The sequence below is a fragment of the Aricia agestis genome, chromosome 20 (genome assembly GCF_905147365.1).
Source record: "Aricia agestis chromosome 20, ilAriAges1.1, whole genome shotgun sequence".
NCBI lineage: Eukaryota > Metazoa > Arthropoda > Insecta > Lepidoptera > Lycaenidae > Aricia > Aricia agestis.
In genome coordinates this window covers 4260012-4277452 of record NC_056425.1, presented here as the reverse complement: position 1 = coordinate 4277452, position 17441 = coordinate 4260012, and the positions used below count along the sequence as shown (strand labels likewise).

General features: G+C 38.2%; 1 protein-coding gene across 3 annotated transcripts in view; it reads left to right on the top strand.

Moving 5' to 3' along the window:
* Window positions 1-10824, top strand: part of LOC121736991 (sodium channel protein 60E) — a 213502-nt gene extending 202678 nt beyond the window's left edge. The window contains exons 19-31 of one of the 3 annotated variants that reach the window (XM_042128490.1): window positions 244-532; window positions 1139-1454; window positions 1801-2076; window positions 2331-2627; window positions 2908-3196; window positions 3733-3926; window positions 4677-4879; window positions 5112-5384; window positions 5602-5961; window positions 6167-6389; window positions 6599-6707; window positions 9425-9680; window positions 10316-10824. In XM_042128490.1, coding sequence (XP_041984424.1) covers window positions 244-532; window positions 1139-1454; window positions 1801-2076; window positions 2331-2627; window positions 2908-3196; window positions 3733-3926; window positions 4677-4879; window positions 5112-5384; window positions 5602-5961; window positions 6167-6389; window positions 6599-6707; window positions 9425-9648 — 3053 coding nt within the window. In that variant the 3' untranslated portion in view covers window positions 9649-9680; window positions 10316-10824. Of the gene's footprint in view, window positions 1-243; window positions 533-1138; window positions 1455-1800; window positions 2077-2330; window positions 2628-2907; window positions 3197-3732; window positions 3927-4676; window positions 4880-5111; window positions 5389-5601; window positions 5962-6166; window positions 6390-6598; window positions 6716-9424; window positions 9681-10315 lie in introns of those variants that run through there. The other 2 variants (XM_042128491.1, XM_042128492.1) reach the window with 2 other exon arrangements.
* The last annotated feature ends 6617 nt before the right edge of the window (window positions 10825-17441 follow it).

Here is a 17441-nt window from a genome sequence, read left to right as displayed (position 1 = left end):
CGATAATTCGATTTATCAAATCATCCTACGACATATATACTCGGTTCCAATAAATCTAAAACTGCAGCATTAGATTTTCCTCTGATTTCTTTACCTATATTTTACCTATATTATTATGATTGTATGTTATACCAAATTCAATACTAACCTCTGAATGATTTTATTAATTAATTTGGTGTCAATCACTCAGCAATGATCCGGAAAACATAGGCTACAAAAAATTGGTATCTCTTTTAATTGTAGACGAGAATGAGCATTACGAAATGGCGCAGCTATCGAGTCGGACGACGCCCGAGAAACACAAGTATGATACCACGAAGATGATGTCCAAAGAGAGACTGCCAAGGCCGGGGGAAGAGGACATGAAGCACCCCTGGCAGACCCTGGTGTCTTATGTGGATGAGCTGACAGTGGGAGGAAGGAAGAACTCCAAGGGCCAGTATACAGATGCGATGGGAAAGTTCCCAGGGTTCGGGAAGAGGAAGGAACCAAAAGTGCCTCAAGATTGTTTTCCTAAGCAGTGTTATAAAAGGTAAGACAATATCAGTTTTTCGTCAGCTGTTGGTCGGATCAAATAAATGGTATTGTCGGAAAAAATATGGTTACCAACTTTCAGCAATAACTTCAAGCTTTTGTCAAGCTAAGTTACTTTTGAATTACCTCAAGTTGTTATAAAATGATATAATTTATGCCAAATTATACTTTTACGGCCATTCCCAATATTTGTTCTATATCTGGTTTTGCCCTACTAGAGATAGTAATAGCTCACAATTGACATAAAATATATGTCTCTAATGTCTAATGTGAGCTATTCCTATCTCTAGTAGGGCCAAACCAGAGATAGAATAATAAAAGAGATAGAATAGTAAATGTCTTTTCAAACGTATCAGAAAAAGTCAGCATAGACTCGCTAAAGCTTAAAAAAAGAAAGAAAATCAAAGTGAGAACAGAAAGCTATATATTTACTTTTATTCTTCTTCTTCTTCTTCTTAGTTCATTCCCACTTTACGTAGGATCGGCTCTCCTAGTCCATTTGCGCCAAGAAATTCTATCTTGGGTTGTCGATTTAGGCAATTTATTTACAGCTATAAGTGCTGTGGTCAGATTTATTTACTTTCATTAATTGATCTTGTTTCAGATGTTTCTGTTGGGACGCATGCATCCGAACGAAGCTCGGTCAGCGATGGATGTTCATCCGTACCTTCATCCTTCGTTACGTCGACACTCCCGCTTTCGAGTGGTTCGTCCTCGTCCTCATCTTCGCTTCCAGCATCACCCTCTGCTTCGAAGACATCCACTTGGAGAAGAACAAACCCCTCAAGAAGATATTGTACTGGACCAACCTCAGTTTCTGCATGATCTTCGTCGTTGAGATGTTGTTTAAGTGGGTGGCGTTGGGGTTTTATAGATACTTCACGAGTTTTTGGACGTTGCTGGATTTTACTATAGTTTTTGTGAGTATTCAGTCTTATAGACATGACATTTGTTATGTTTTCACCTAATAATTACTTAAAACAGATTTCGTATGATATTAGCACAATAGAAAGAACAAACGTATTAGCTCTGGATTAACATTTTACTTTTGAGCTTTCAACATTTATTATTATTGATATGAAAGCATAACTATACCCACAATTTTTATCTGCAACTTCACCATTGCATAAAAATATGTACTTTTTATCAATGCCATTGTAGTTTTACTTATCAACTCAAGAGTAAATTTGGTGTTCTGTTTAGTGACTGAGCTTTGCGATATATTATATTTAATCAAACTTATATTAACAGTTTTTGTACTTTCAGGTTTCCGTGTTTAGTTTATTAATAGAAGAGAATGAGAACTTAAAGGTGTTGAGGTCGTTGCGAACTTTAAGGGCATTGAGGCCCTTACGAGCGATATCAAGGTGGCAGGGTATGAGGATAGTGGTTAACGCCCTTATGTACGCGATACCCAGCATTTTCAATGTGCTCCTAGTGTGTCTGGTGTTTTGGTTGATATTCTCCATAATGGGTGTCCAGTTTTTTGGCGGGAAGTTTTTTAAATGTGTGGATGAAGAGGGAGAGTTGCTACCTTTAGAAGTAAGTTTAAATTATTTTCTCTTATTAGATTAATACTATTTTAAATAAAGTACGAAACATTTTTCAGTTAAAAAAAGGCGTCATTTAAATATCGCCAAATGCAAAATTGCGCAAATTGCTTTTTTGTAAGCTTGGCATTTGATCCCACGTATGGTTTTTGCTTTTATTCTTGTTGTCGTTGTTGTTGATAATGATGATGATGATGTTGCTAAAAATTATGATGAAATTTAATATACTTAACATTTTCATTACAGATAGTTAACGATAAATGGGAGTGCTACTACAATAACTTCTCGTGGATCAACTCTAAGATATCCTTCGACCACGTAGGGATAGCGTACTTGGCGCTGTTCCAAGTAGCCACATTTGAGGGTTGGATGGAGGTGATGGCTGATGCTGTAGATGCGAGAGGAGTGGATCTCCAGCCGGCCAGGGAAGCGAATATATACGCGTACATCTACTTCGTCATATTTATAGTTTGCGGATCATTCTTCACACTCAACCTGTTCATAGGAGTCATCATTGATAATTTTAATATGCTTAAGAAAAAGGTTGGTATTTTAATTAGTAAAATGGTTGCAATTTTTTATGTATGTTTTTTATGTTTTTGTTCGTTACTAAATTGTTGTAAAACTATCAACGTCGCAATGATTCTGAATCGCAGTATCGAACTTCGAATTCATAACTGCACCTCGGCCTGACCACTAAACCCTACTGTTTTGTCACTCAGATAACAAAATCACCCAGCAAACAGAAACATGAATAAACGACCTTAAAATCTCTTCATATTCTATTTGTCACTGGCTAATATTTTGCCTTTTATGTTTTTAGTACGAAGGTGGTGTCCTTGAGATGTTTCTAACGGAGAGCCAGAAGCACTACTACACAGCGATGAAGAAACTCGGTAGAAAAAAGCCGCAAAAAGTGATAAAACGCCCCAGAAACCAGTTCTTAGCGATGTTCTATGATTTGTCTAATTCTAGAAGATTTGAAATCGCCATATTTGTTTTGATATTTCTGAACATGCTGACGATGGGCATAGAACACTATGACCAGCCGCACTCAGTGTTCTTTATATTAGAAGTTAGTAACGCGTTTTTTACAACGGTGTTTGGTTTAGGTGAGTAATTTTTCATATTACATTAATTGTATGTACATGATATGAATATAGATTCTATACATAGCTATATTGTAATTATTTTAAATGCAAACTAGTTAAAAGCTACTTTTAATTTGCTGGTAATGTTTATAACGTTGGAGACTCATGCTTCGGCACGAATAGGCCGGCTCGACCGGAGCAATACCACGGGCTCACAGAAAACCGGCGTGAAACAGCGCTTGCGCTGTGTTTCGCCGAGTGAGTGAGTTTACCGGAGGCCCAATCCCCTACCCTATTCCCTTCCCTACCCTCCCCTATTCCCTTCCCTTCCCTTTTCTACCCTCCCCTACCCTATTACCCTATTCCCTCTTGAAAGGCCGGCAACGCATCTGCAGCTCTTATGATGCTGGGAGTGTCCATGGGCGACGGAAGTTGCTTTCCATCAGGTGACCCGTTTGCTCGTTTGCCCCCTTATTTCATAAAAAAAATGTTTAACCGTTTGCCAGAAGGCCCTTACCCTTAAAAGCAAATCACCAATGTAATAATCCTCCTTCCAGAAGCGATAGTGAAAATCGTCGGTCTCCGGTACCACTACTTCACGGTGCCGTGGAACGTGTTCGACTTCCTGCTGGTGCTGGCCTCCATCCTCGGCATCGTGATGGAGGACATCATGATCGACCTGCCCATCTCGCCCACGCTGCTGCGCGTCGTGCGCGTCTTCCGCATCGGGAGGATATTAAGACTGATTAAAGTGAGTATCATGATAATCAGAAGGTACAATCAAAATGTGTCCTTGCATAAAATATTATATTATCATAATATTGTATAACGCGTACGGAACGTACGGTAGTTAGCGCTGCTACGTAGTGTGTAGCGCTGCTACGTGCAGCGTGTAGCGCTGCTACGTGCGGCGTGTAGCGCTGCTACGTACGGCGTGTAGCGCTGCTACGTACGGCGTGTAGCGCTGCTACGTACGGCGTGTAGCGCTGCTACGTACGGCGTGTAGCGCTGCTACGTACGGCGTGTAGCGCTGCTACGTACGGCGTGTAGCGCTGCTACGTACGGCGTGTAGCGCTGCTACGTACGGCGTGTAGCGCTGCTACGTACGGCGTGTAGCGCTGCTACGTACAGCGTGTAGCGCTGCTACGTACAGCGTGTAGCGCTGCTACGTACAGCGTGTAGCGCTGCTACGTACAGCGTGTAGCGCTGCTACGTACAGCGTGTAGCGCTGCTACGTACAGCGTGTAGCGCTGCTACGTACAGCGTGTAGCGCTGCTACGTACAGCGTGTAGCGCTGCTACGTACTGTGTGTAGCGAGGCTACGTACAGTGTGTAGCACTGCTACGTACAACGTGTAGCGCTGCTATGTACAACAGTAAATAGACGTAGCGCTAAGACTACCTACAGCCTACTATTAACGAACAAACGCTGCATTCTGCACGTTTTATTCGGTAGCTTTGATTTTTTTACCTTTCAAGACAAATTTTTTATTACTTTCCAGGCCGCAAAAGGCATAAGGAAGCTGCTGTTCGCATTGGTAGTGTCGTTGCCAGCACTCTTCAACATCGGGGCTCTGCTGGCGCTCATCACGTTTATCTACGCCATCATCGGCATGTCGGTGTTTGGCCATGTCAAAGAACAGGGGGCGTTGGATGACATTGTCAACTTCCAGACCTTCGGAAGGAGCATGCAGCTGCTTTTTCGGTGAGACTTAGAAAATGCCAAGGAATTTGAGCGCATTAATGATATGAGTATATGTAGCATAATATGCTTTAGTATATAGTGCAAAGCATCCACTTTTTAAGTAAACACCGAAAAAAAACATCAATTTCATTTAAAGTCTAAATGTGGCGGAAACTCTTGGTTTTACGTTCGATGTTAAATTTCAAATGTGTCTAACTTTCAAAGATAATACAGTAACAACATTCTCTTTCAGTTTGATGACGTCAGCGGGATGGAACGATGTTCTAGAATCTCTCATGATCCAGCCACCGGACTGCACGCTGGGTGACTCGGGTCATTCCAACGGCAACTGCGGCAGCCCCCTCCTGGCCATCACGTACTTCACCTCCTTCATCATCATCAGCTACATGATAGTCATTAATATGTACATAGCCATTATACTCGAGAACTTCAATCAGGCGCATCAGGAGGAGGAGATTGGTATCGTGGAGGATGATCTGGAGATGTTCTATATCAGGTGGTCGAAGTAAGTTGATGAGACATTTTATTGAATCTATACTGGCGTACCTAACTAAACCTTATAATATGTTTTACGTCATAGTCCATATGAACACAGAAGGCCTAACCAATTATTGAGTTTTAAGCATGCTAGCGAAAGACTATTTGTAAACGATTTCTTAATAGAGTGATTTTCTTTCATTTCTTATTCTGAAAAAATATTAATTTGAATGTATTGTTCGCAGGTATGATCCACATGCAACACAATTTATAAGTTTTGCTCAATTATCAGATTTTATAGCTTCCTTAGACCCACCGTTGGGTATTTCTAAACCAAATACAGTAGCGTTAGTAAGTTTTAATCTACCCATCGCTAGAGGCAATAAAATACATTGTTTAGATATACTACATGCGCTAGTCAAGCATGTATTAGGTCATGTAGAAGAGACAGAAACGTTCAGACAGCTACAGGAGCAGATGGACATTAAGTTTAAGAAACAGTTCCCTACGAGGAAAGAATTAGAAATAGTTTCGTCTACTAGAATATGGAAGAGGCAGGATAAAGGCGCTAGAACTATACAGCGGGCGTGGAGAGAATATTTAAAGTAAGTGAATGTAACATATTCAATCAAGAAATAGTAGTTATTAATTCTAATTAAAATAAAACTAATTAAAAGGAAATGTAAGCGGATTAATAAATTCCAAAACCAAAAAACACGAGCCAAGATATCTAATAAATTTCGGTGTTCACTAATATTTTGCGTGTTACTTTAAATAATGTTACAATACTAAGAGATGAAACGTTTGCAGGCGAAAGAATCGTAGTCCCTCACAAGAGGAGGAGAGTACGAAATGGTCGCCGGGTACGGGTTGGGGTGGGAGGCTGAGCGCGCTCTTACACGTGCGCAGGGGGTCACATGCCTCCAGTCGTAAGTCTTCGAGAGCGTCCGACGCCTCCGACATCAGCGAAATCGGTGGAGCCTGGTTGAATCTACCGCTGCTGTTGCTACCGGGAGCGGCGCCGGGGGAACAGGTATTACTACCATTAGTAAAAAGTATTTCGATAGAAAGAATAAGACACTAAATTCACAGGCAATAGCGTTAATTTGCTGGAAAAAACCGGCACCGACTCTAGTGAGGCTTTTGACACGACTCATCATGCATGAAATGAAACCAAAATTGAAATTCAAAATGCAAGCTAATCGAGGATAGAATTAGCTCATGCATACTTTATATTCATAGCCGAGTGGGTCGGAATCGGCACCGCCGCGGAGAAGATCGGCGTACGGTTTGCCATTTTTTCTGCGCCACCAAGATGCGGTTGACGAAGATGGCACTCTGAAACGCGCAGGTTCATATGTAAAGTTTTGCTTTCTGTGTCTTTTTCTTATAGATATAGTATATTAAATTATACATTCAGTTTTTTGGCATTAAAATAACTTAAAAATATATCGTGAAATTTAATTTGAAACGTAATTTATTTTAATTAGATTATTGGTGTATAATGGTGTTTTACAATAATCAATTTTTATTATTACCTACTATTGCAAAAATACGTAACGAAGTTTTCAGTCTGATTTCCTTAAAATATTAATATGTTTAATAAACTTTATCAATAAATACTTTAATAAATATAGATCCAAAAATATCCCTTGCGCTACCCCGAACAGCCAGCCAAACTGGCTGGCTTGCGTGTTAATGAAACTTTATTTTATATTGAATTTTCACCCCAGCTGAATGTATAATTTAAGCCAAAGCCGGCAATAAATATTATAAATATTAAATGTACCCTAATATCTACTATCTAATATATCTTTCTTCCTCCAAAACTGAGCAATTATAATTTAATCTATGAAAACTTATTTAACTTTTTACATTAAGCTATAAGCTGGCTAAGCTTAATCTTTATAATAATTTTATATTATCGCCAAATATTTAGCATAAATTCATTTTAAACACATTTAAGGTGGTTAAATGTTTGTCGATAAAAAGTGTTATTAACTTAAGCATAATAAAATTCACTACAGATTTGTCTATGGAAGAAGTTTACCCAAGACCATGGTTCATTCTGTGAGGTTTAAAATTGCATAGATTATTTGCAGATGATAGAAATAGAATAGAAATAAAATGAATTTGTGCGTAATAACTAATACCAACCAATATTATATTTACTAACCTATATTTGATGTGTAGCGCGAAAAACATGTCAAGTATGTATGTTCATACCTATATCGCTTACCTAAAGGCATTCTTACATTGAAAGTGATCAATTTAGAGTTCAGTTCCATATTTTATACGCGTACGCCCGAACGCGCGGTTTGGCGGCCACACAGCGACATCACAAGCAATTGTATGTAAAGCGACCGAGCCGCTATTTAAATAAATCGTTACATACTATTGCTTGTGATCTCGTCTGTAGCGGCCAAAACAGGCGTTGACGAAGACGCATATAAATCCACTCTTCTAGTCTTACTATAGTGCGTCGCAATCCCACAATACTTGTACCAATGCGACCGCTATACTTGAGACTTAAACTTGATTTGACATTTTCAATGATGAGAAACAACCTCTTGATTGCATGGTACTGCTTTTAGGGTCCGTATTAATAAAAACCCCTACTACTATGACTGAAGGTTTTACCATTCTTTTATAAGAATTGTATAATATTTTACATCTTGCATGTCGCTTCTTTTGTCTTTGAAATGTGCTTGTACGATTTAACATCCGTTTACTGCATGTTAATGTGGTTTAAATTGTTAGTAAATTGTGTAACTATGTTAGTATCTAATTGGCAAAATTGTTAAGGTACCTACAATCTACATGTAGATAATCTTTTAACTTTGTTGACAAAAGCGAGATTTAGGAATAAGATGTCAAAGTAATTTTTGATAAAATATAATCCTGCTAGCTAAGGCTGGTTCTTCTGTAGAGGCGAGACGTAGTATGTATAATAGGTAGACATTTAGATCGTCCTACAAAATGTAACAGGTAAGTTAAATTTATAGAAATATTTATAGAATCCAATGCTGCCGAAACCTTCGGTATGTTCTCAGATCTTTACACTCTTTTAAATTTTGATGCAGCCTAGTAAATGTGCTGTTCCTCTATAATGATACTACAAGCGACCTTATAAAGGCAACTTTATCAGCAACGAATTTATATTAATGTGTTCTTCTTATCACATCTATACGACTTTTGAAAATTACAAAAAAGCAGCTGCACAACTCATAAGGTAAAAACCATGATAGTTGATGATTTAAATTAAAAATTCAGTCCTCAAAGATAACGAGAGTATGTTTATTGGATTTAACACAAGTTTAACACAAGAAATACTAGTAGTCACAATCTATAGTGAAGAGATGTCAAAACATCTCAAATCATTTCTCGGTAAATGTTAAAATAATTATATTTATTTATGTAACATGTAAGTTGTTTTCCGATTATTTTTTATTAACATAATAATTACATACATAGATTTAATCATTTTGTAAGTATGTAAGTAGAGTTTAAAGTATTTCAGAATTATTTTGAAGCGTAGCGTAAGTCTTATTTAGTTTAACTGTTGATTTATTACATAGTAAAGTTCAAATCATTATTTAGTTTTGTGAAGCGAGTATATTGCATATACAGTTGTATAGGCGAGAAACATTTTGTAAATACAAGTTTAATTTTGTAGCAGAAATTGATATTCGCGGCTTGTAAAATACATAGCATTTATTTTACTTGAGCCATCATTTCCCCACAAACATCAGGGTACTTAGTCATCTTGCATTCGATAATTCCGACAGCGAAGTCAGGATTAGGATTTATAGGATTTCACATAAAGTATCGCAGTCACTCAGCGAAGCGTTATGTCGAATGCCATTCAGAATATCTAACTTCCCTGTCGACATTGTGAATGCAATTTGTCTAAGAACACAGTTTCTTCACGGTTTGTAAAATAGATAAGCCTAATAGTATCCTCCATCGGTTTCACGATAAATACGGTAGAATGATTGAGACCGCCCTTTGCAGGAGTTTCCATATAAATCGATGGTAATGATGATGATCGATGACCGCCCTTTGCAGGTTCACTTAGGTGTTCACTGAACTCGCGGCCGCCGTCGGCGAAGCGCAAAGCGCCGAGGACTCCGTCTCCTCACGCCAGCTCCGCCGTCAGCATCCTCGTCACGGAGGCGTCCCCCGACAACCCCCCGCCTCCGGAAGACCCCCCGCCGCCAGACAATCCTCCACCCCCCGCCACCGTCGTCCGCGTGCTCGTCCATCGGGAAAGCGACGAGCAGCCCAGCTGATGAACCCAAACTCTGGCGACTGCCAACCAATAGTGAGTGTCAAATCAATCGAATATTGTGTTCACACGCACGCAGTGATGGATAGGTCCGCGCTTCTCGATAATGCCCAAGGGCGCCGTGGATGCCTCAGAACATCTAGAAATAATGGGTGCCGAACACTGAAAATGGACATCAACGTGTCAGCTTTCAGGCTGCGTTTTCACCAGAGATGTGTTGCGAGGAATGTGTTTTTAAGATCCAATAGCATCGCCGCGCTGAGCGATGTCACGTCAATGAAGCGACTCTATTGGTTCTTAAAAACACATTCCTCGCAACACATCTCTGGTGGAAACGCAGCCTGAAAACTGACACGTTGATGTCTATTCTCAGTGTTCGGCACCCATTATCTCTAGATCCTCTTAAGCATCTACTGTAAAGCTGAACTTAGCTGTGTTGCAAGAACGTGTAAATAAGTTTTTAAAACACCAATAGAATCCCTTAATTTGCCCGACCTCGCGCAGCGCAGCGATTATATTGAATATTTAAAAACATTGCAACGCATACTTTAGCTCCGGTTGGAACGTACACTCAGGGATCGACGTTTCATTTTATATTTTATCAAACATAGTCAAGTAAGCAGGACGTTTATGGGTTATCAAGGGTGACCTCTTTTCACCACTTTTTTAAGCATCGAACGAGCATGAGCATCCACGAGGTCTAGCCGGCGCCCCTGGCAGAGGTTGTTTGCGAAGCGTCTCCATAGATAATTTGTCTCCGCTTCGCTACGCTCACTCGCGCTTCGAACTACGGAGCCCAGACAAATAATTCTATGAAATTACAGTATACTTATCAGCGTATGTGATCTCAATATAGTTTAGTATAGATCCTACGAAGGAACCGACAAATAAAAAACTTCCATATTGCAATAAATTAAGGTGCAATTTTCACTACAGTTTGAGAATCGCTTAGCTTTCGCTTATAGATCGCAGATTAGTTTAACACAAGTGCCCTCTTTAGCGTAGTGTTATATAATTTGTACTGTAAATATTGTTAAGGCGTCGACTGCTGTATTCACGCTACCATCGCTATCGACTTAAGTTTACAAGCGTTGGAACTAAGGATGGCCGCGTAAACACTTTTTCCGTATTCGTTATCCGTATTCGGAAATCCGAATGCATGGAATCAGTAGAAAATACATTATGCACACGTTCGCTTTTTTCCGAACGGATTTCATGCGTATGTTTCAAGTGCAAGCCGGCGCGTTCACGCGTGAAAAAAACGTTTGCGCTAGTCTCATGGCGGCTCTCGACATAGGCGAACGCGTTGGCCAACGCGTCTGCAGACGCGTTGGCCCAATGTGTAGAACGGGCGTTCGCGCGTTGGCCAACGTCTAAATACCTACGGCCAACGCGCGAACGCCCGTTCTACACATTGGGCCAACGCGTCTGCAGACGCGTTGGCCAACGCGTTCGCCTATGTCGAGAGCCGCCATCACGGAATTCCAAATCGAAATTCCACATAAGGAAATCGAATACGGAAAACGTGTATACGTCGGGCCTTAAGTAACTTCACTTATTACGTAGAAAGAGAAGCTCATAGGCAGTTAGCCTGAAATAAAGACATTATTTAACGTTGATTGTTAATTTGTATATTGAAAGTATAGTTATAAATTCAAAACTCCTCTGTACGTAGGTAAAATATAAAATTTATTATGCCGAATTGTTTTAAGATTGTAAAACTCCCTTTTAAAATCGGTTATTTAAAGATTTGGGTCGGTTACTTGTATACTTGTTATGTTTAACTATGGATAAGTTTACCATCATGATTGCGCAGCTGTCTGCATTAATCACTAAGCACAGCACAAATAATACCTACTAACCTAACTATAGGCAATTGCAAACTTGTGTTTGCAATTTCCTATAATAGTTGTCAATAATTTATTAACCCTCTAGAAGGCATAGTCAACGTAGAGAAGCCATATGTTTGAAGGCAAAGTATTTAAATAAAAAAAATCTTAACATGAACAGAACTAAAACGATCCCTTCGAAAAGTTACTGATCTTAAAAAGGGTTTTATCAAATGGTTGTGTCTGTTTCCTTTAAGTTATAGAGTAACTGCCAAGTTGATGTGATTATTTAAAAAAATACAGTTTAAAAGCTTGTTAACCTAGGCTTAAGTTAAACTTGGTTTACTTAACGCCCATTAATTATATTTGTTAATAAATTAATTAAGTTTTGTTTTATGCACAAATGTTTAAAGCTATTTAATAAACTACTCCGATTTTGCTATTTTAATCCAAAATTGGTACAGATTCGAATTAGTCCGGACTAATCCTATCAATCAAACAAGAGCAAAATATTATTCTCATTCATATCAACGACCGATTGACCAATCAGATCGCGCTTGATTGGTTTAATTTTTATGTGAATAGGATTTATTTGAATTACTGCAAGGTTTTCACGCGAGAGGCAGTATCTGCATAGACAGTAAATAAAAAGTTTTTCGAACAACGTTTCTGTCAAATATTCTGATGTAACGAGTACAACACGTCGGATTTTAGTCGGATTATTTACTGTATGTGATAGTGGTGCCCTGTGCTAACCTTCGTGTAATATTACTACTATTGTATCATTCCGAGACTGCACCGAATCTGTATTGTCATAGCAGAATCGACCTAACAATTTCACTATTGTCAATTACTTTACCGACTTAGGGTTGATTCAGATAGCAACGCGACGCGTAGATTCATTTCTAAAATATGGTTTTGACAGATTCGCAAGCGTCTCACGCAATTGAAATCTGTCAAATCCATACAAAATGCCGCGCCACGCCTCGCCTCGTCTCGTCGCGTTGCGGTCTGAATTTACCGACTTAAGTCGACTACCTCTCACGTCCAAATTTGGTTGCATATACATAATATAATGTATTATTAGCTAAGGCTCGATATATATGAGTACGCCCGAACGCGCGGTTTAGTAAATGGAAGCGCGACCGCCCGATATTATCATCTATATAATATTAATACGCGAGCGAAAAACATTGGATACCTTTGACGAAAAATGCAGAAACGTAGGTGAATGATATTTTGCATAGTTATAGTTTATATGGTGAAGGGGTGCATCGAGCTAATATAATTTTGAAATTATGCTTTTATCATACATTTTTTTAACAAATAAAACATTACACACACTACAACGCACACACTACAACGCGCACACTAACCATCTTATTGAATGACAAGCCTAGAAAATACGAATTATACTCTTTTGTTTATGGTTGAGTCTCTTGTCAAGTTAAAAATGGATTGTTGTTTTTTTTTTTTTAAATCTGAAATAGTCAATACTTTAAACGGGGAGCCAAAAGAAGAAGATAATTAAATTACAGGTCGAATTTCGACCATTGGGCGATCTCTAGTTTAAGTTAATCGTTACATCAACTATTGCTTGTGAGTTGTGATCTTGCGATGTAGACTGTAGTGGGGGAAACGCGCGTTCGCGTGGACTCATATAGGTAAATCCAGCCTAAATCGCTGGCTTAGATGCAAAAAGTGCTTAACGCTGTAACGTATTCGATTTTTAAAATACAATTTTAGAATTTTTACCTAAACTATAGAAATTTTTCAGAAAAGCATCGTCCTCTTCGAAGATTTTTGAAATTTTAAATACCCCTATGGAAAATCAGCACGGACCAAATTTTTTTTTTCTTACTAACCTAATAAATGAGCTAATACCATTGTAGTGGTTACATCTTTTTACTGATTCATGAAGCGTTTAAAAAATAACAGTCATGGGCGTACATAGAAAACGGTTAGAGGTTCATAATATTCAGTTTATAGGTACTATAAAATATTAAGTGTACAGGTGTAGGTACCCGTTTTAAAGGCGATACATTTTATGAGTAGGTACTTACATTATTATTTTATTATTATGTTCATGTAACCACATAACAAGTGACCATTACATAAAATTTGTAAGTAAGGGTGAAGCCAAACGAGTGTAATTTGTTGTACTTGTGAGCATAGAATTAGAACGTATTATTTTGATATCAGCGTTGCCAGACGTCCCGATTTTGGCGGGACGTCCCGATTTTTTCATCAAAATTAAATGTCCCGCGGGACAGGCCCAGTCCTGCTTTTCGGGGAAAGTCCAAACGTACGTGCTGCGTGCTGAGAAAGAAAGTTGCGTAATGAAGATAACAGTGTGGGATGTAGAGGGGTGGATTTTCTTTGGCTACTTTAGCTACCTATAGTCACGTAAACGTTATTTTAATGCAAATAAAAAGAGAAACATTAAAACAATTTTGAATTTATACCTTTTTTTACTTTGTCCCGCTTTTGACTGAAGAATCCCGCTTTTTCACTCAAAAAGTTCCAAAGTCCCGACTTGGCACAAAAAAAATCTGGCAACGCTGTTTGATATCGTTGCTTGTGAGTCGCAAAATTTCTGCCGGGCAGATTTCTGCTGCATTCAGTTTCATACAAAAGTCCTGTTTGATTCACACGAGCGTAATTTTGTGAGTCATGATTTGTATGAAAAAAAATCTGCCCGGCAGAAATTCTGCGGCTCACGAGTCACAAATTACGCTCGTGTGGCCTCGCCCTAACTGAAATTTAAGTTAACACTTCATATCGAACAAAACCAAAGGAGTTGTTGATAAAAGTTTGATTAGGTTCTGTTTCTTCATTATCAGATTTTTCAAGTCAACATTCCAAGTAAAAAAACGAGATTAAAAAAAACTCCTTTTATTTAATCTCGTTTAGGTTTGGTTCAGAAGTGGTAAACTTTGGTTAGGAACGAATACTTCTTGTTTCTGGTTATACTATCTCGTCATTATGAAGATTTGTTTCTCGATATCCATTACCATAAAACATTTCGCACTGGGACAATAAATAGCATCAGCTGTCTCTTTTTAGCAATAGTACCTATAGTTCGATAAGGCTTTATTTGAACGTGGATGACATGACGGGAGCGCTGCTGGTTAAGAAGAACTGTCAAACACATGTCAAAAATGACGTTTCTCTATGATAGAAACGTTTAGTTCCTTTTCTCGCCACGTTTAAATAAAGCCTTGTCGAACTGTAGCAAGAGAAATTGCAATTTAAAATGACGTCGAGATATCAAAAAAAATAATTTAGAATCCCTTCACCCTTGTTAAAAACATTTCTTATGACTTTCAAAATATAAAGTTTGGTTAAATGAAAAGTTAAGAGCGACATACAAAATGGGTTATTTATTTAAATATATTTTCCCTTATAGTAACTCTAACTTAGAACATAAACCTTCATTTCCCAAATACGTTTTGAGGGTTCCTTTAAATGTTGTCCTTATTGGCAAACTTTAATTTAGGTTTTATTATTTGTAGGACAGCTGTGATATAGAAAACGCACAATTCATTAATAAGCATATTACTTTAAGTAGATAAATGTTTTATTAAAGTATTTTTTTGCCTCTCTTGGCGGCGGCGCGACGCACTACTAACTTATTTCTTTGAAGACCAAACTTGTGTGCTTCGAACGACCTCCGAGTCAAGAGCCGCGCTCTATACCACTAGATCACGGAGGCGTTCCAAACTTGTATACTTTCGAGAAAAGTGAGTTAAAAATGTATTTTGAAACCAGATTAAATTTTATGTTGGTTAATCTGTATTAAGGTATGTATCTCTAAAAGGTGACCTTTTTACATGGAAATTGGTTAAAGGCATATTTTTACAATCAAATATCTTTTACCTGAGGTATAGTAACTCCCACACCGGTTTCGGTGACGGTGGCCGGTTTCATTGAAACCAGGCCAGTTATGCAGGAGTAATTTTATAGTTCCCTAGTGTGTGCGCAGTACACAAGAGCACTCTCTGTTTTACTCTCATAACCCAGTGGGACGGACGACCGACACGACTGGCGAGAGATCAGGCGCAGGACCGACTTACATGCCCATCCGACGCAGATGATCCATATCATCTTACTTGTCTGACAAGTCAAAACAGTCAGGTGATCAGCCTGCATTGTCCTAACCAAACTTGGAATTAACATATTTCCAACGCGGGAATCGAACCCACGACCTCCGAGTCAAGAGCCACGCTCTAAACCACTGGTCCACGGAGGCGTTAGACCTGAGGTATATAGGTGGGATAACAGTGACTGACCGCCACACTCAAAATAATTTAAATTAAATCGTATGGGGCTGATTTCAAAATCATTAAATTGCTAACCAATCTCATAAGAAATGTCTCTGAATGCGGCCGTAAATGTCTTGGTCCTCAGGTAAAAATTATGACGATTTCAAAATCTGCATTAACTTACGAATTCTAAGCAAGGCTTTATTTATTATAATAAGGTTGGTCCTGGTTGGTTGTAACGTCTTATGCTATGTACTCATATGCGGTTATGCTCGATAGTTTTACTCCAAATCGAGAAATAATTACTGTGTGGACCGCAAAACTGACAGCTCGAAGGCTCACATCGAGCCGCTCGAAGGCTCGCATCGAGCCGGCTCGATGGAATTAAATATATGATATATCGATTTAGAATAAAACTATCGAGCAATGCTGAATGTATGGACGAAAGCCCGAGCCGCGGGTTTTGCTCGACGTTATTGCTCGATCGAGCAAAACCGTAATATATGAGTACTTAGCATTATGAGTTAAACTAATATCTCAAAAACCTACAAAAACGCATCATAGCTCTGATTTGTCATTTTATTTTTTTGTAATGTATTTCGAAAAGTTGCTTGTATAGTGACACCTTATAAAATTGGAGTTACCTGTATGGTTGTGACTATAATTTTTAGGATTTTCAATGATTAGTGATTACTAAAACGCTTTCGCTTCTGACGTTCCATTTATCATAGGTATAGCTAGATATATGCCAATAAGGATGACCATAGCAATAACAAAACACTTTTTGCTTCTATCCATTTGTATAGTTATAAATTTCACTCATTTTAAATATAGTATTAATTAAATTTCAATTTAAAAAGAGGTCTGACCTAGTAATTAATTTGTAAATAGGTAAAACACAATAATTTATCTCGTAAAGTAGACGATTAAAATCATAGATCATAAATAATTTGAAATTGTTCGAAACTCTGGTGCGATTATCGAGTAGCCAAAACGGGTAGTAAAAGTAGCATTCACGGCGACAAAACTGCCCACAGCCCTTTTATCTGACATCACACGAACGCAAAATTAAGTCTGCTTCTGCGCCAAACATGATTCTACAAGAAAATATTGTTTTGTGGTAAAGTAGACTATATTTGTGCCCCAAAGTCATTAATCGGAAACAAAGACTAAGACAGTTCTGCTCCTCGAGCGCGCTTACATTATCATTTATATTGGATCATTTCTATGATCATATTATATAGGATCCAACATATATGATCATTTGATCATATCTGCATACTTATTACATTATCATATTTCATTGATCCTATTTTACGTCATATGTGGTTTCAATAGCCAATGGGGAGCGCTAAAGCTGACAGGTATTGACGTCAGGGTTACTAGATCTCAGAGAATTCGATTTGTCAAAAGACATCGTCATTTTTAATATGGCTTGTTTTTTTGTTATTTCAGCAAGATTATCCAAGTATATAATTAGAAAAATAATTACATTACATTATTAGAAACATATTAACGAACAAGAAATTAAAAACTCTTTTTTATATTAAATAACTGGCAACACCTATTTCTTTACTATATACTGGTAATAACGTATTGGATCCAATCTCTCAGCAAATGTCAAAATCTATGATCAAGGAAGAAATGAATCATATGTCTATTTATCCAATATCATTGACTCAATGATCTCGGATCTAATATAT